Source organism: Cydia fagiglandana, chromosome 1 (assembly GCF_963556715.1).
Source record: "Cydia fagiglandana chromosome 1, ilCydFagi1.1, whole genome shotgun sequence".
In the NCBI taxonomy this organism is placed as follows: Eukaryota; Metazoa; Arthropoda; class Insecta; order Lepidoptera; family Tortricidae; genus Cydia; species Cydia fagiglandana.
The window spans coordinates 16,222,512-16,242,031 of NC_085932.1; the positions used below are offsets into that span (position 1 = coordinate 16,222,512).

The 19,520-nt window shown below is 37.1% G+C and overlaps 2 protein-coding genes across 2 annotated transcripts in view; both read left to right on the plus strand.

The window, feature by feature from the left end:
* The first annotated feature begins 721 nt into the window (after positions 1 to 721).
* LOC134664088 (uncharacterized) lies at positions 722 to 1,610 on the plus strand. The gene is made up of 3 exons (XM_063520710.1): positions 722 to 875; positions 1,087 to 1,220; positions 1,419 to 1,610. The coding sequence occupies exons 1-3, from the start codon at positions 722 to 724 to the stop codon at positions 1,569 to 1,571; spliced, it is 441 nt and encodes a 146-aa protein (XP_063376780.1). The 3' UTR covers positions 1,572 to 1,610.
* A 12,760-nt stretch (positions 1,611 to 14,370) lies between these two features.
* LOC134664190 (gamma-aminobutyric acid type B receptor subunit 2) overlaps positions 14,371 to 19,520 on the plus strand; it is a 179,607-nt gene continuing 174,457 nt past the window's right edge. The window contains exon 1 of the mRNA XM_063520787.1: positions 14,371 to 14,526. The gene's annotated coding sequence lies outside the window, so the exon portion shown is untranslated. The remainder of the gene's footprint in view (positions 14,527 to 19,520) is intronic.

The following is a 19,520-nucleotide window of genomic DNA, read 5'->3' on the forward strand; positions in this document are numbered from 1 at the left end:
ATTCTTCTGTACGTGTTATTTTGGCGATTTTAAGTTATTACGTTATGCAAGTTGATGCAAGGAAATGTCAGTGTACATGGCGGCACATGAGACTGGAAACAACGCAATTAGCGTGCAAACATTGCGGTTTCTATTTTCTATTTTGATTAGAAACTCAGTTACATAGCGGATAGCTACGAAAGATAAGTTTGCTAACGCTTTATATGACTTAATTTCTTAAGGGCCCCACTGATTAACAGTCCGCCGGACGGTATCGGCCTGTCGGTTAGAACAAAATTTTGGTAGTTCCGTACAACAGACAGGCCGATACCGTCCGGCGGACTGTTAATCATTGGGCCCCTTCATTTAAAGCAAGAAGTGACGCAGTCTAGGTTTTTATTTTCGACCGACTATCGACCGAAATTCGAAGTGGAAAAGGCACCAATCGTTTTGTTTATTAAGTACCCTCGCATTAAAATTTAACGTAACTTTATACTGCTGACATCCTCAAACTAAAGATAGGTAAACAAAATATGTAATATTTAGTTAAGTCAACTGGACATTGTTTGGCTGAATTATATAATAACGTTCAATGTTTTATCAAAAAGGTCAATGGAACTGATAAGCTTCTTATTCAGCTAAATAAATCAGTCTCAAATTGTCTTAGCGCAAAGCTAATGTATTACAACATTAAAATAAAGTAATGAGTCAAAGATAGATCAAAAAGATCAAATTGCTAAATATGTGTCTTAAAATATTTATCGTCTTATATTTATTAGTAGTCTGTGCAAATATTTTGTCGGCAAATAATGATGTAGAAGATCTGGATTCGGTTATTAACATGCTTTTAAACGGTGATAGTTTTGAAATTGAAGATTCACAAGAAGTCGTTCAAGGTACGAGTATACCTACTTAAGTTTGCTACAAATTTAATAAGACATTATACTTATATGAAGGAACCGAATATCGGTTAGAAGTATTATGTTTATTAATCAATATATTTTATAGAATTGGCTGCTAACAAAAATAGTTTTGGATTTATGTAGTGTTTTATTTTTGTTATTAAAATTGTTATACATATACAAAAATAACATTTTGTTTTTGCAGAACAAGACGTAGCCCTAATCGGGGGTGTATGGAAGTGCGGAAACTGCGCCGACGTTGACGATTCAAAGATTGTTTACAGTGAGGTCAATAACCTAGAAACAGAAGTTACCGAAGACCAACCAGTTGAAGTGCAAGTAAGAACTTAAACTTGGTAAAAGTCAGTAATTAGACTGTCTTCAACTATTGGAAAATTTAAGGAGATCTGTTTTGCATCTATTCTAAGTTCAAACATTGTTTGCGTTCAACATTAAAATTTGCATTTTCTACCAATGAAATCTTAGGGCAATGAAATGACAAGATGAATACAGTATGTACAACGTGTATTATTTCAGATAAGCATGTCGATTCCGTCGATGTCGTGCGTCGCGGTGGTGGGCGAGCGACCGGGCATCGTGCGACGCGTCTCGGGCTCGTGCACCGGCGCGCACGTCACCCTCAGCATTATGGCGGCCAACCACTTCACTGTCAACGTCTACGCTGACTGACCGTGTGGTGGTAAAGGGATAGTGGCTAGGTGTAGTGTCCCGCTTCCAACAACTTCACAGTAAATGTCTGTTAGAGATCGTGTGGCAGTGGTGTGCGAGAGGCCAAGCATGGCGCACTGCGACTCCGACTCGCACAATCAGCGTCGTGCCCGCCAATCACTTCAGTGTCAACGACTATCGTAAATAGCAATGGAAGGCGAGTGTTCCGGCATGATGCGCCACTTCTCGAGCTCGTCACTCAATACTTCATGGCCGCCAACCACTTCACTGAAAACTTCTACAGAAGATCGTGTAAGAGAGGCCAACTATGGGCCACCGAGACGCACGTCTCTCAGCGACACGATCTCCAACCACTTCTTCACTATCATTGTCTACGAGTGATAACGAATTAAGCATCCGTTGTGAATGAATGAATGTGCATTTACCCCAACGCAACCCTCGTTCCACGCGGCTGGACGTAATCACAATGGTCTTGTGTTACAGGCCCTACTGGCGCATTTCTGCATATTTTCCAAAAAATTCAAAAAGTTCAAATAGTCATAAATTGGCCTTACCTTATATTTACTGGCAGTGTAATTAAATAGTTTTCTTCATTTCCCGAATGGAATACCATTCTATAATTTCCCACCCTTCAAATAGTTTGCATTAGCTATAGGTATTCGAGGCCAAATCCAGAGGTACTCCACGACCCACGACAATCCGAACTAACTTTTAATTGTGTACGCGGTCCGACCCTTCATTAATAACAAGATGCACTCGTGTTTGAGAGTCCCACGAAACTAGCCGCCGCCATTGGAAAAATTCACAAGAACGAAAATACTGGCCTCACAAATTGGTATTCTTGCGTCCGCACCCCATTTTATCCGTATTATTGCGTCCGTACGTCCTGATTCGATCGGACAATTTAATCAGATCGGCGGAACATTTTTACTAGTCTGGATACGCCTTTAAAACCATATTCTAAAATAGGTATTTCAGGAACATGAAATTTGACATAAATATTCAAGTAAATAAGTTCTGCCACATAATAAATAATAGTACTAGGTACAGAAGACTCACTCTCTAACAAAACGCGTCTGTTACGTTCAGCACAGATATGTCCGCTTGGTAGCGACAGCGCCACGCGCGGCTTATGGCAAATACTGGAGTCAGTTATGTAACACTGCCATACATGACCCAAAAAATTTTTATTAAGCTATGAGCTTCATCACATCTGATATTTGAGTAATTCTAAGCATTTCTAGCCTGAAGTGGGGGGGAGGGTGGGGTACAAAGACGGCCGCCATCCGTCATCTTTAAAAAAAATCTACTCTGATCCTGGTGGGTACTAGGGCAAGTTTGGTATCATTTTCGTATAAACCAAAGACGTAGAATTCATTGCTGATATTTGTTTTTTCAATTTCATAGTAATTTTACGAGAAAAACGTAAAAAGGTGAAAAATTTGGTTGGAGATTTTTGCTACGCGGAGCCGAAACTACAAAAGATAGAAAGTTGAAATTTGCACACTAGATTACATTTATAAAGTGTACAAGAGATAAGAAGCGATTTTGAGAAATTCAACCCCTAAGGGGGTTAAAAAGGGGATGAAAGTTTGTATGGGGTTCAAGTTTTATTTTAAGCTAGGAATTTGAAACTTCGTAAAACGATATATTATTAAAATACAAGAATACTAATTTCAGCGTTTTTAAATTTTCATCCCCTAAGGTGGTGAAAAAGGAGTTGAAAGTTTGTATGGATATCAAAAAAAATTTCGAACGCGGGACTTGAATCTTTGTATTTGGGGATATTATTAAAAGACAGGAAAAGTAATTTCAGCGTTTTGTAAAATTCATCCCCTAACAGGGTTAAAAAGGGGTTGAAAGTTTGAATCCATTACAAATCCGAGTAGACACACATTTGTTATTGCCTCCCAGGCTTGAAATGCTTAGAATTACTCAAGGAACATATGTGATGAAGCTCATAGCTTAATAAAAAATTTTTGGGTCAACTTTATAACTGCTTCCGCTAAAACCCCAAAATTGGGGTCGAACGGATGGACTTTTAGCTACCTGTACCAAAGCGACGAAATTGCGGAGTGAGCCACGCCTGGTTCTGCACAATTATGTAGCACAAGTTTCCATATTTGTGCTACATAATTTTGCCCTATCCCCTTGATTTATTTATGGCCGCAGACTGTCGGTTTGTGGTCGAGCCACACACATACACACATACCTCACGGAAACCCGTAGAGCACCTCTGAATATAGTATAATATAGACCCATAATTGTTCTCTCTCAAAGGCTGAGAGCCTGAGAGGTATTAATGGAGTGGTTAAGCGATCAAGTGGGTATTATGTTACACGGAATTAAGTATTTTCTGTGAAGAGTACTTAGTAAGTCATGCTAACTCTGTCTATATTTTACTTCTTTTTGTTTTATATTGCATATATTATTGCATTTATCATACATTTCTGGATAGTCTTTTCTCGATTTTGACCACGTAGCCTATAGCCCCCTCCAGACTATGTGCGTGAATCGCGGCGCGACGTCGCGGAGCGAACATATCGCGAAGTTGACGTATGACTCCACACTCGCACACTTCGCGGCGATTTCGCAGTTTGGTTTGCGGCAATATGGCGGAAAAGCATCAGCTGATCGAGTTTAACTCTTAGTTATCTATGGCATCATACGTGATTTAGCTGTTTTCCCATTTTGTTTTATTGTAAAACCGTAAAATATAGCTGCTTAATATAATATAATCATAATAGAATTAGTATTTATTTTGCCACAGAGGAGCCAAAATATTGTGTAATGTGGAGTCTTGCAAGTTCGCGCTTCGCGTCTCCTTTGACGCGGGCCGAAATACCGACAAAAAACGGAGAATAAGGCGCGAAGGCGTGAACAACGAAATCGACGCCACACTCGCGTTCGCGGCTTCGCCCGCGATTCACGCGCATAGTCTGGAGGGGGCTTATGAAGAGTAACATGAAACGCTAAGCGGTCTTCATAGTCTATGGTTATTGCTATTTTAAGGGTGGCACATACGCGTTTCTAACCTACGAAGCAATTGATTCTACTATACAACCTAAAATAAATAATTAATTTGAGCTAGCGTTTTGTTACCTCCTCTTGACCGCGGTGGCATGGACTCAAAGTTGGTGTTTGACATATTTTTTGGCAGGGAAAGTGCAGTCTTTCTCGGACTAAGTGCTGACTAAAATTTACACTGATCGCTTAGACATAGCAATTAGAATACGCCCATGTATGTTGCTGTGATGATAGCATTTGCTTGAAAATCAAAGAAACGAACTAGAAAAAGCTTATCCCATTCGCACTTATCAACATAACATAGGTACCTACCATAGTATCATAATATATTATGATAGCGCTCGCCTGTCACTCACAAAACAACTACTTAATTAAGTCTAATAAATTAAAACAACATCACATCTATAGAACTGTGGAAGATGCCCGATAAATAAACGAGCAATAAAAACGAGCGATAAAAAAAAATGATGTTGGGTTTATCCCAATAACTTTTTTTTTCATAAGATATCCACTTTCAAACTCATAAAAGCGAAATAAATCGATTGACATGCCACAAACAGACTACTCAAATCATAACCCTAGCCATAGCCAAACTACGAACAGTATATTATTATATTATATAATATATCCTTTTGGCCTTGTCGTTTGCATTTGTTTTGCAGCATTCTCTTTTTTTCTTTTTCCTTAAAACCAATCAATTTAATCCTCTAATGTACCATTCCTGTGATCATTCGTGCGATCCGATTAGTTAAATATGTGAACCGCAGACTACATAATTATTCTAAAAGCTCTTTGATCCATCTTTCTTCACATAGATGGGTAACTAAATACAGTCTAGCGTTCACAATTTCACAGTTGGTTTAAACTCATTCAACCCGAGGTTACCTATCTTCGCAGAGTGCGAATTTGAACTTCAAATTACAAATGTGAAATGTTCGATGAACGGTTGTGCGACAGATCATTATACATATTAGAGATAAACTTTTGGCTGACAGCGCGGCAACGAACGTTTTTTTTTTTTTAATTGGAATCGCGAATTACTCGTCATTGTAAAAACTTAAGAAAACTTTTGTAAGAAGTTTATATTTTCCCATTTTTAGTTTTACGTACGGCTACCACTAATTTGATATTGACATATTTGCTAGCGTGTGCGTAACTTACTTTCTGTGCATCCCGTGCTCGCATATTAGTGCCTCGGATGTAAATCCTTTCAAAATAATACTTGGAAGGCTTGGAATAAACAGTGAACATAATAAATATAGGTTAATGCAAATTTATTTACTTAACTATTCCCCTATGCTCATTTGGGACTAGTGCAAATAGGCACTGAAACATGTCTGTCTACTTAATACATTTTAAAAGTAAGGTATTTTATCTTTCAGTTCTAAAATATCTTGTATGTGATAAGACTAAACCTACGTCAAACAAAATGTGAAATTTTCTTGACATTCTTGAAAGAAATGACGAGACGCATTTTTATTTCTTTTCCAAGCAGTTTATTTTACACGTAAAAACTCCATTTACTATTCAGTTACTCTTTCACGCCCTATTTTAATACCCTCACGGGCGCGATATATTTTTGTGGAGAGAAATTCACTCTCTAAACTATGTAGAAGAAAGTCCTACCGATTTAGAAAGTCATGCGTGTAAGAAAATACCTACAAAGATTTCATTAATTTAATATTCACTGGATACAAACGTAGCAAAAGTAAAAAAAAAAACTAAAGATCAATAGGTAATATCTTCGCATCATTATATTTAAAAAGAACGTTTGAACGTTGGACGAAAGTCATAGTTATGAGCGCTAGAGGCAGCCCTATTTTTATTCGATTTAAAGTATAATTTCCCTGGCGAGAACATGCAAGATTAAAGCAGTTTGAAGCGCTCCGCACTGGCTTTCTCTCAAAGAAACTAGCAGTAATGCGCCTGATTGCAATTTAACACCCCGCGAGTTGAAAAACACGATGTAATTAGATATAAAAATATATATATATTATAAGTATTATAACAGTGATACTAAGATAAATTATTTAAATTATTGGCCCAGACTAGAGGGCATTCTGATTGTAATAACAATTTGGGATGGATTTGTTTTGACATGATCTGTCATTTGTCAAAAGCAGGGATGTTGCGAACATCCGCATCCGCATCCGCAACCGCGGAACTTTCGCATTATTTTCAACATCCGCATCTGCATCCGCCTTCACATAAAATCGATACGGAGTTTATGCGGATGCTGATGTCGAACAAGTTGGTTCAGGAACGTCTTAGTTAGCGGCGGCGTAAGTGGTAGGTAATTTCGTCATTACCTATAACGAAATCGTCTAGATCCAGAAAAGTCTGCCAAGTTACTGTTTATTAAATATAACGCACCTATATTCTTGCTCAAATACTAAACGTTTCGTTTTTTTTTAATAAAAATACTAAAAATGTAATAATTGACGTTTTCTAAGTACCTAATCTTGAGATCCGCATCCGCGGATGTGAGCCTTTAAATATCCGCATCCACATCCGCGGCTGTCAAAAAATCTGCATCCGCGTCATCCCTGGTCAAAAGTGACACTTCTGGTTAAAGAAGTAGGTGAATTGAATACCCCACAGACATACAATCCCCACCCCACTGCACCCCACTGACAAAGGATGCCATGGGTTAGAAGCGAGAAAATTATGGTAAGTCATAGACTAGGAATCCTCTAGGCCGAGCATAGTCGTGCTACCCCCTCTGCCACGCATTCGGTAATTTTACTCCATGTTCGAGTCGAAAGTGTCTTTGTGTGACGTCCGTGTCTTTGAACGGACCAATCACGGCACCCCCGCATTTTTGGCATCATCGGTTGCATGAAATATAATTGCTCTAAACTCGGTCTAGAGGATTCCTAGTCTATGTGGTAAGTAAATATGACCGATCACCACAAGATTAAATTTTCCCTGTGGATTTAAAAATAATAGTTACGTATACGAGAGTCGCATCTGTCATCGTGAGAGCCTACGCCAAATCTTGTGACAAGGTTGCTGAGCTGGGGGCTAGCCAAAATGACAATCGTTTGCGCTACAACAACGATACGCTATCTGTCTCTCTATCGCACTATTATGGAAGAGCGATAGAGACACATAAAGCGTTTCGTTGTCGTAACGTAAACGATTGTCGTCATAGCTAGGTCCCCTGATCTAGTACTCAGCCAGCCGTCTCACTAAGGAAGACGATGATAAATTGATAATCCTACGGTACAGAGGTAAATAAATATCATGTCTGTATGTATATGTTCTAACTGTATTTTACTTTTAGTTTCGGTAGATAGGTATGGATGAAAAAAAACCTGACGAGTGTCAGTGTCAGTCAGACTCGCCCACTAAAGGCTCCGTACACTTTAGTAAGTATTTGTTGTTATAGCGGCAACAGAAATACATCATCTGTGAAAATTTCAACTGTTTATATAGCTATCACGGTTTATAAGATACAGCCTCAGTTTTCACAGATGATGTATTCCTGTTGTTCGTATAACAACAAATACTTGTGACAGACGGACAGTGGAGTCTTAGTAAGTAATAGGGTCCCGTTTTTACCCGTTGGGTACGGAACCCTAAAATGGCTGCAATCGTCTGACATCGGGTTTTGTAATCCACAAATGACTCTTGGACAAGGCAGCGCGCAAATGCAAACAATCTCGCCTTTTAATTTCCTACCCGACAATGGTTGCGGTCCGGTTCCCGTTCGTTAACTCCGGTTTGTCACGCGCGAGCTTGTTACCCTACTACCCTATTTAGAAAGATGATCATTTACTATTATTTTTTGATGCGTGCATTCTATAGTAATTGTGTGTTTTTAGTTTAAAGATATATTTTATAATGATATGTATGCTAGTTTTAAGGTACGAGTATTTATCTATGGGCCAATAGTTGCCTGAAAATAAATAATTAATTTCACTTCATAGTTATGACTGTATAACCTGAAATTTACTGGTAGGTACCAATTTACGAAGCGTCAATAATAAATATTACGTCGAGATATTGTTTATGCTGTTCCTGTAACAAGTTTAGACCAAATTGCCTGAGATTGAAGTAATCGGAAAATATGTAATCCTCTTAAATAAATAAACATTATAAGGACATGTTTACACAAATTGACTAAGCCCCACGGTAAGCACAAGAAGGCTTGTGTTCTGGGTACTCAGACAACCTTATATATAATATATAGATAGGTACTTAAATAAATACATAGAAAACAACCATGACTCAGGAACAAATATCTGTATCATTATACAAATAAATGCCATTACCAGGATTCGAACCCGGGACCATCGGCTTCATAGGCAGGGTCACTACCCACTAGGCCAGACCGATCGTCTAAATCCTCTTACATTAAAATTATGTATCTAGTAAGTAATACTACCCTACCTAATTGCTAATGTGCATTAAAAAAAAATATAATTTTTATTAGGAAAAGCGCGCTTTTATGGCACTTATGGATTAGCGAGATATGAATGCGTCGAATTAGTATTTTGTTCGAATCTGAATTAGACGCAAATCATAACCGCAAAGCACCAGAGTGGACGGAGCCCGCACGCCTCGTGACCCCGTCATTACCAGATGCAATAAACTTGTCCCGACGTCGAGCAAACTGCCACGTGGATAGACAACACACTGACGAGGATCCACAGTACCACAGCTCTTAGGTACATACTGACTATATGTACGGACGGAAATCTGAGTAGGTATATATGTCTCGCGTAATTGTCTGCGAGATCCTAATTTAGAATTTTGTATAGTATTAAAAAAACCGGCCAAGTGCGAGTCGGACTCGCGCAAAAACGGGAAAAAAATCACAGGAGCTCCACTTAAATATTGATTTTATTTATTTTTAGTTTTTGTTGTTTTAGCGGCAACAGAAATAAAGTGAAAATTTAAACTGTCTATATAGCTATCACGGTTCATGAGTTACAGCCTAGTGACAGACAGGGGTCTCTATTGTTTCCCAAATAGTTTTAAGTCATAATGTATTGTTTGTCCGAATTTTCGTTAGTCATAATTGGTTTTTCTCAAAAACGCGTAACTTTTCAGGATTGCCATAAAACAAACCTAACCTAACCTAACCCATCTATAGAATAACCTTACAAAAATCCTGAAAAGTTAACGGTTTCTATTTTATGACTAACGATAATATGACAATCAATACATTATGTCTTAAAACTTTATGGGAAACAAAGGGACCCCGACAGACAGACATACAGACGGACAGCGGAGTCTTAGTAATAGGGTCCCGTTTTTACCCTTTGGGTACGGAACCCTAAAAAGCGATATTCCTAATTTCAGATAAATGAAATACTTCAGTAATTTTAAACGTAAGTCTAAAACAACGACCAAGGCAAAGTGGGATTAATCGATTAATTTTTGTAACTTAGGCCATGGATACACCAATAGTACCTATAGTATCTATATCACCGGATGCAATATATTCATTGGTAAATCTGACGCTCGGCTTGCCGACAAATTGAGGCGTTATTTATTCGCCTACGGCTCATAAAATATATCTCGGCACTTGAACACAATGACATATTCTGCAGACTTGCAATAAAATTTACTATTATCTATGATATTTTATATGTAGATAAGCCATACACTAACATATCAAGCGAAAAAAATGATGCCAACCAATGCTGCCAACGACACGGCAGCATTAGTTACAATTTGTTTACAACTTCATACGCAAATGCGTAAAAGAGACGGCACAATTAAAAGAATACCTAAGTAAAAAAGAGACGGCTAGTGTTTGTCACTTGCGCGTGAATTTGGTAAATCAGTGATACCACCATAACACGACGGCAAACAGTGAATATGGCGCGAAGCGTAAAACTTATTAAGAAAAAAAAATATCAAAGACTAAGATGTTTGACAGAAGGTGCAAATCATTTTAATGCAGTTTTATGTAGTAATATACTCGCTACCGTAGTAAAAAGTTTTCATATTTAGTTATGTAAATAAAAGATATTATATTATACTCTTTATTCATCATTTTTCTTATACTATAGAAACATTTTGACAAAAAGCAAACTCAATAACAACAAAATCCTTTATTTTACTAACAATTTTATGTTATTAATAATTGTTACTGTGTGAGAAAATGAAACGCCTGACAATAAATACTAATTTTGTAGTAATCTTTGTATAAACAGCAATATACCTATTTACTTAATTGACGCGACCCGGACAATAATATAGCCAATAATAATCTTTAATTTGCCAATTGTTGTACTTAAATACAAGAAAAAATGCGTTCAAGTAAAGAACTTCAATATTAAAGTTGAAATTTAAGTATATTTCTTTTATTTGTACGACAAGCACCAAACAATGAATGCAACTTACCATGACGCGTCTGCTATGATAATCTATGTACGCAGTTGGTGCGTCCTTGTCATTCTCGCTGATGAGAACATAAACTTATCTTGTTCTGTCAGCCGGCGAAAATGGCGGCTGGGTTTATTTAATCAATTCAACTGATATTCCAAGTCAGGAGATATTTTCCGCTATTTAAAAAAATGCAGTTGAAATAAAAAACATAACTACTGTCACATGTTGCATGTGTATTGTATAAGCAAATGCTAGATTTAATATTCATGTTATGATTTATGATATAACCTTTTTTTATTTAAAAAGTATAAAGTTGTTAAAAGTTTGTTTTGCCTCTGACTACTCTGACATCCAGTTTGACATTTAGTATTCTATTAGAAACAAGTTAGAAGTGGTTGGAAGTTAAAGCGAAAGAAATTCAAAGGGCTAAGAGTCTAAGTTCATTGAAAAGAGGATTAGTTTTTATTCGGGTTCGTGTTTGCCTGTATTGCAAGTTTTAATGAGCGTAGTAATTCACAAGCTACAAGAAAACTGCGGCGGAGAGGCGCCGTCGACGTCGCTTGTCATACAAATAGACGGCCTACCACAATCCACGTTCGACGTGTTGCCTCTCTGTCGCACTTGTAAATTCGTGCGTAATTGTGACATGGAGGCAACACGTCGAACGTAGTTCGCGGTAGGCCCTCAGATCCAGCGGCACTGCACAAGGTGAGCTTTCATTTGAATGAGAGATTTGATTTGACGATTCAGTAGGTCAAGTGTCGAACCGAGTGATTAGGAAACAACCTAAGGACCCAAATTATGTGCCCGATGTTTCCATTTATTGGAAAACGGTTCGACCAATTTCGCTACGATTTAAGTACATGATTTAGACGTTATTTAGGGAAAAGAATCCAATTCACAAAAATCTGTCATTGATATTAGAGTTTTTAGTCAAAAAGAAAAGACATCTTTTTGTATAGGTACCTACCTATATGTAAAAAACATTTATTACATTAAATAATACAATTTAAAACGTATTTAAAAACAGTTGTAAGGTAGAAAGAAGAGAAATCTAATCTTCAAGGATGGGTATTCCACAGCCGTCTTCAGATCCAAATCTTTCTATCTTTCTTCTCGTTCCTCTAATTCTTAAGCCCCCTCCAGACTATGAGCGTGAATCGCGGGCGAAGCCGCGAACGCGAGTGTGGAGTCGATTTCGCTGTCTGCGAAAATCGACTCCACACTCGCGTTCGCGGCTTCGCCCACGATTCACGCGCATAGTCTGGAGGGGGCTTTAGAGAGACCGCTCTGATGATTGATATTTGTATTTTGACTTTGATCCAGTTGATTATTTGTGAGTATGGTTTGGACCATTTTTCACGGAGCTTAAGGGATGTTCTTTTTATGAAGGATTCGTATTCCGTTCCGACAGCGCCATCACAGGAGACCACAAGGGGAGTGAATGAGGCTCTGAGATCTTCTGCAGCCAGGTCTTATTTGCGATGTTTTTTTTTTTGGGCAATCGTGGGCCGTGTGAGTAGACCATACGAGGCGGTGTCGGCATTTACAATGCGAACGTCAAAGAACTGCTTTCTCGCTGGCTCCCATACGCTTTCCAGTAGTAACTAAGTCGCTTATTAGCCCCGGTTGATCTAAGGTTGCGGCTCGCATTATTGGCTTAGTAGTTCGGTTCAGCCCAATTTTTGATATCCTATATGTAGATGCTTTTCGCTAATAAACACCGTCTATTTGTGATATGCATTTCGAAAGATGGGATTCCACCAGTGTGCGACACAAGCATATTCAGTACAAAAATATTCCTACGTTTTATTAAGCTTTCTTTGTCTAGACGCCGTGTACGGCCTAGATGCTTGGAAAAGAAGAACTCGCTGCCACGATACTTGCAGTTGTTTGAGCATACTTAATCCGAGGAACAATTTAAATATTTACGGAATACTTAAACATCGCAGCATATCGCAAATCGGTGCTACATGAAAAAAAAACATCATTGAGTAGTACCTACGCCACATTCAGACAAAAAAATACTTGTAGTTACTTACCTGATTTATAATGATGGTATTTGAAATCAGAAGGGAATATAATATTGCAGTAAAACAATATTCCAATGTTACTACACAATTATCCTCTAAATCTGTATCAATAGTATTTCGACACAATTAGAACAATGTTTATAAGATGTCACAGCGATACAAGAGTGAAATTATTCAACCAAAAACGTCACTTTTGACACTGACAGATCGGTACCGTATCGCTGTGACATCTTAGAATCATTATTCGAATTGGGCCGTTTGTATCGTACCTAGAGATGGGTAGGGGTGAGTAAATACTGAGTATTTACTCGGTATTTACTCAAAGCCCCCGATAAATACCCGTATTTACTCATTTAGGTGGGTAAAAACGATTGCTTATAAAATATTCAAAAAGTGAGATATAAGAACAAAATTGTCTTTTATTGAAGAGTGCTAACGTGTATTAACAATATCTATAAAATAAAAAGCATAGAGGGCGCTTAATTTAGGAAAAAAAGGTAATTATTAGTGAGAGGCAAATTGTGATAACAATTTTGTTTTAAATAAGAAGGTATTTACTAAAAAAATATGAGTACTTAAATTCTATCGATGTTCTAGATAAGTGCATGTCGCGCAAAAGTGCATGTTTACGCGGCACTTACGACCTTTTATTAAGGGTTTTTTAAAGAAAACTCAAAAATGGCTCAACCAATGATGTTCAAAATATTGTTTTTTGTACTCTATTATACGGCTAATCTCCCGATATGTTTTCATATTTTTTCTGAACTTTGGTTCGAAAGTTATAGAGAGATAAACATTATTTTGGCCTTTCGAAACGGTTTTTTTCCAAAAATATTCAATTTATCCAAAAATGTTCTTAGAAACATTCCAGTTATTTTTGAAGACCCATTTAATGACGTGCAACACGTTGGTGGTTTCTCAGATATTTTTTTGTGACAATTAGTTACATGTATGGAGTGCCCCTCTTAAAAATACATTTCTTACAATTTTAAGTACTTAATCCAGTAGCGGCTTACAAAATACACCTATATTTCAAATTTATATGCCCCTTTCAGCACTCTAAATAGTTTATACCCACCAATTTGGGTATAAACGAGTAAATACGGGTATATTGAGTAAATACTGAGTATTTACTCGGTATTTACCTGTGAGTATTTACTCACTACCCATCTCTAATCGTACCTATAATGAGTACCTACAAGTATTGGTTAGCGGCAAGTGTAGCGCTCGTAGCCAGTCCCAGCACAGCCTTCGTAGCGAGCGCTACGCTCCTACGAGTTTCTCAGCTACGCGCCAAACTTACTTCACGTGAACTCATTAAATAAGGAGCTAGCAATAAACTGAACATTTTCTATATATACTTACATAATTAGTTATTTAATTGCTTTTTTGCATTCGTAATATTAATAAAGCTGGACAGTTATTAGAATGCCCGTTTGAACACATCACTTTAAGGCTAATTTCAAGTGTATTATTGAGTGATAATTAGTGTACTGTGTAAAATAATGTAGCAAAAATGTGATATTCGAAAAGAATTTCGTCATAAACAGGTACGTATTTAAAAGCATAGTTATGTATCCATTCAATACAAGCACATATCGAGGGCTTAGCGGTTAAACCCGATAAATCGGGTCGAGGTTTTTGAAGTTAGAAGTAATGGGATGTGCGGAGATTTCTTATTTAAATTACTTAAAGAATATCTTGACTTATCTTCTTTATTTGGGATTCACCGCTTAGTCCTCAATATCTACTTATTTAATAGTATCTAGTATAAAATCATTAATTATTATATATGTACCTATCTTTATCTGATATGTTTAAGTTTAATAATGTTTATTAGTAATTTATTAGACAAAAAAATATGTGACATTGTAAGAAAAAAATTGAAAACCGTTTTAAGTAAAAAATAGGTACCATTAAATAATTACTAATTTATATTTTAAATATCAAATAAAAAATGAGTAAAAAACGTCAAGTATTACTAGTATTAGGTGAACACTATCAAACTTTCTATATGTATTATTTCATGTGTCACATTTATATTCAACTGGATCGATTATGTAGATATCGTAAACTTTTAAAATGATAAATACTTACGTACTTTTCTTTGAAAAAGCTTATTTAGCTTACTGCGTTGTTAAAGAGATAATTGAGTTTGAAAGAACTTCCCTTCTCGCGTTCGCGCTACGCCTGTTATAATGCGAACCGAGTGCTAGTACGCGGCAACTGTCGACCGCCTGTCAATTGCATTTATGAGTTTATGACACATTTTACATTTCCGCGTACGTGCATCCGAGAGGAAGGGGAGGGATAAGGAATGTTCCGATTTCTCTGACATCGTCAATTTGACCATATATTGTGATCATATAGAAAACTAGTCAACCATCTGACATGGATAATAAAGGCCTAGGCTATTGTAGGCCATGGATATATAAATATATATCTAAAACCTTCAAACGAGCAATTCTTGTTTATTTATAGGTATATTATATATACCTATTTCGCCGGGGATCTCGGAAACAGCTCTATAGTTAATGAGTTTGATGAATTTTTTGCTATATTGGGGTTTTCGAGAGCGATAAATCGATCTAGCTAGGTCTTAACTTTGGGAAAACGCGCATTCCTGAGTTTTTTTGTTTTCTCCCAGATATATATACAGAAACCCAATTGAAACTGCGCCCTTATTTGATGCAAACTCAGCGACCAAATATCCAAAAGTACTTAACTTAGTTACGCAAATGGAAAATAATACTGTCTTAATCGAATAAATTGAATAAATGTACAATTATTAATGACATGTCTTTTGCGCACTTCAGAAGCGACGTCCAACTTAATTAAATAATCTATTGAATCCAATTTTCACAGCGCATCCAACTCGTACATTTCTTTATGACATTTTAAATGCAATCAACTTGTAAAAATCGAAAGCCGCACCTGATCTCTTTGAGTATAAGTAATTTCTTACGTCTTTGATTCGTCCAAACATAAAAAGATATCAGGTGATAAGTATAAATTATCTACAGGTATACTCGGTGTTTGTTTTTAAACTTCATTAATTTCGGTGTATGGCTAAGTACATTTAAAGGAAACTGAATGGTCTGAATGGCATAGTTATTTAGTCCAAATTCCATCAAAATAACATTAATTTTTACAGGCTTTTGTTCACACTTTTCCCGGTGTCCGGTAATTAAATCTTGCAAATTAAATTAGACCCGCTTCTCGGATTTGATTGAACTGAAAATAAATGTAGGCATTCCAGTGTATTTCGTGGCCAGTACCACCAAATTCCCAATTTCTATCACCCGTATTTCAAAAATTAGCGTCATGCCATTTTCCACCGATTTTCGGATGACGAAATGGAGCGATCGAAATTCAAAAATCGCCCCCAGTAGGTAACTTTAGTGACAATGCCACATTACATTACCATTCGAAAGTGGACCATTTGGTCAAGTAGACCAATGAACAAAGTGGACCGATCGCGGGAATTAGACGGATCGGGAAAGTGGACCATTTGGTCAAGTAGACGGATTGAGAAAAGCAATTAGGCAGATCGGGAAAGGAGACCGTTTGGTAAAGTAGACATATTGGGAAAGTGGACCGATGGTACTGGAGGGGTCCACTTTTCCGATCCGTCTAATTACCGATCGGTCCACTTTCTTCATTGGTCTACTAAGTAGACTCTACTTGACCAAATGTTCCACTTTCCCGATATCTGTAAAGGGGTCCACTGATTAACAGTCCGCCGGACGGTATCGGCCTGTCAGTTAGAACAAAATTTTGACAATTCCGAACAACTGACAGGCCGATACCGTCCTGCGGACTGTTAATCAGTGGGCCCCTTAATAAATATTAGGTTTAGATTCTCCAGTCAACGGTTTATTTATACCTACGCAACCACAACACAAACTATATAGTACAAATGTAAACATATTACGTAACATAATACACGCGTAACAAGTGTGTTTACAACTTTACATATACATTATATCGAACCTTATATTTGTCTATTCACCCGTTGACCGTATCCTACACTTTATTGACCACATAAAGTTCCTTTTTAACCATTTGTAATATGCCATCCATCCCTTTTTATCCGACTAATAAAGTGAATAGGGAAATTTGGGCCAATAAACACCGGGGAGGGATTACTCGATCACGGCTCAGCGCACCCCATGAGGGTAGTAAAGCGTGAAGACAAATTTACATTATCTTTGGTATTATATCTCAATGCTACTTAATGGGAAATTATAAATGTATACGTACGTGATTAATTTACGTTACCCAATAAATGATGACTTGCGCTTTTTTCTGGTTTGAGGAATAACCCATGCCGCGTCTATGTGTTGACCGGTAACTTATGACAAACAAACATAAGACACGATAACAATAATTAAGTTGCAATATAATATACATATAGTTGGTCAAACCAATTTGTCAGTCAGTAAGAACCAGGAAAACTATACTCATCCTTTTCTTTTGGGTGCTATGCTAGTACTAGTGTAGGACAAAGATAGTATGATTCTCTCTGTCTATCATTGAAATGAGACAGTCCTCTGACAAACTATAAATACATACTCGTAGTATAATTTCGGGTAGGGTAAGAGAAACATAATTTATGTATTTTGTTCAGGGCAAGATAAACCGGATGAGGTTCTACGTAAGTATTTATAAGTGAATTTTATTTATGCATTACTTAGTTTTATTTTCGGCATTATCATTTAATTTCGTTTTTAATATCTTGAATTATCTCTAACTATTTATTTCCCTAGAAGAGTTGCTTATTCCCCATAGTTTCCCTTACCCCGCCTAAACATATTAATTAATGTTATTTATGTTTCTAATGTCCGATGTGTCCACTGCACGAGGTATAACATTAAGGTCATATGTAATAAATACACACTTAAAAGGGAATCTTTCATGCATGTAACCGCAAAGTGGTTGCCATCGTCACGTGGCATTTGTTAACGTTAGGCTGTTTCCCGTAAGCCCTAACGTAGCTTGTCGGCGTGACAGAGTGATTAATGATACCTCTAACCAAGCAACATTTCCGCTATAAATATTGCATGTTTTTCGCTTTCGCGGGAAAATAGAAAATTATGTTTAAGGTGTGTTCGCACTGTTCTATCTTCATCTGGAGGGTGATTAGAACTTCAAAATCTCTTTAAGTATAAAGTTCGAATCGCCTTCCTGAAGCTAAATATAATCTGATGTTGTTCGCAATCGCACTGTGGGTACCTATGCCGAGTTATTAATTATTTTAGTACGTGGAAATCGCACTGAATTTAATATCATGTGACAATTATAATCAAATAATGCTATGCTAATATTATAATCACAAGCGGCCTGTGCCATAAAACAAAATGTTTCATTGTTACCTATTCATGGATTATCCGCTAGACCTATCATAACAAATTCTGATGAAATTTAAATAAAAGTGCAAGAATAAAAAATACTAAGCATATAGCCCGACTCATCCGTGACGACCGTGACCAGCGTTCAAATGAGGCACTCGTGCTATTTGCCTGTAGGCGGTGGGTAGGCTGAAGTGTTTTCTAAAGCCAAGCAAGGCGTGTTGGTAATTATATATTTTTTTAATTTTCATGGAGATTGCATGCATAATTCAAAAATTATAATATTCAATATTTAGCATATATAAAAAAAAACTTTTAGGATGAACATTAAATAGGTATTAAATTTAGGACAAATATTAAATCTTCTCGAGGCAACGGTGTACGATTGGAGCCGCTGTAGCTTTGTTTGACGTTCATAAGTGCATTTGTAATATGCCTACTTGAATAATAAATTATCTTTATATTTTACCTCTTCATATTTAACTTTTAATAGAAAAAAGCCTGACGATCGCATATGTATGTAATGTATGTATATGAAATAGGGTAACGATCGCATATATGAATGAAATATGGTAAGGGTAACGCTTAAATTATGGTTGTGTCACATTACAAACCCATCAACGTCGCTATTGACGCGCTGTCGACGCGAATTAGGAAAAGACTTAGATAAAAGCTTTCCCGTTTAGGACAAGGCTATATCTTCGCCGGTAAACGTATTACCTCGCTAATTATTTCGTTTATATTCTCCTCGCCCTAAGGGCAACGAGCTTAAATCCTGTTACGTTTAGTTTGTGCGTTTCTGTACCCTGAGGAAAATGGAAGTTTGTGTGTATTGATAATCTCTATCTTATTTACATGATTTTCGCTTTCACAGTTTGGGTCTATCCTATTATCTAATCTTTCGATTCCAGTAGGTCCCTACGACGTTCGAGTAACTTAGTATACACACTAAACTTAGCATCGTTACCTCCCCAACTACACTGAGTACGAAACTGTACGAAATATCATTTGATATTTACGCTTTTCGGTGAAGGAAAACATCGTGAGGAGACCGGACTAATCGCGACAAGGCCTACCTATAAGTAGTTTACCTTTTGGGTTGGAAGGTCAGATGGCAGTCTCTTTCGTAAAAACTAGTGTCTACGCCAATTCCGATTAGTTGTCAAGCGGACCCCAGGCCCTCATCAGCCGTG

Excerpts from the sequence above, each read along its gene's own strand:
- LOC134664088 (XM_063520710.1), top strand. The coding sequence starts at position 722 with ATGTGTCTTAAAATATTTATCGTCTTATATTTATTAGTAGTCTGTGCA. Across the intron at positions 876-1,086 it reads TTCACAAGAAGTCGTTCAAG|AACAAGACGTAGCCCTAATC; the intron begins GTACGAGTATAC and ends TTGTTTTTGCAG. Across the intron at positions 1,221-1,418 it reads ACCAACCAGTTGAAGTGCAA|ATAAGCATGTCGATTCCGTC; the intron begins GTAAGAACTTAA and ends GTATTATTTCAG.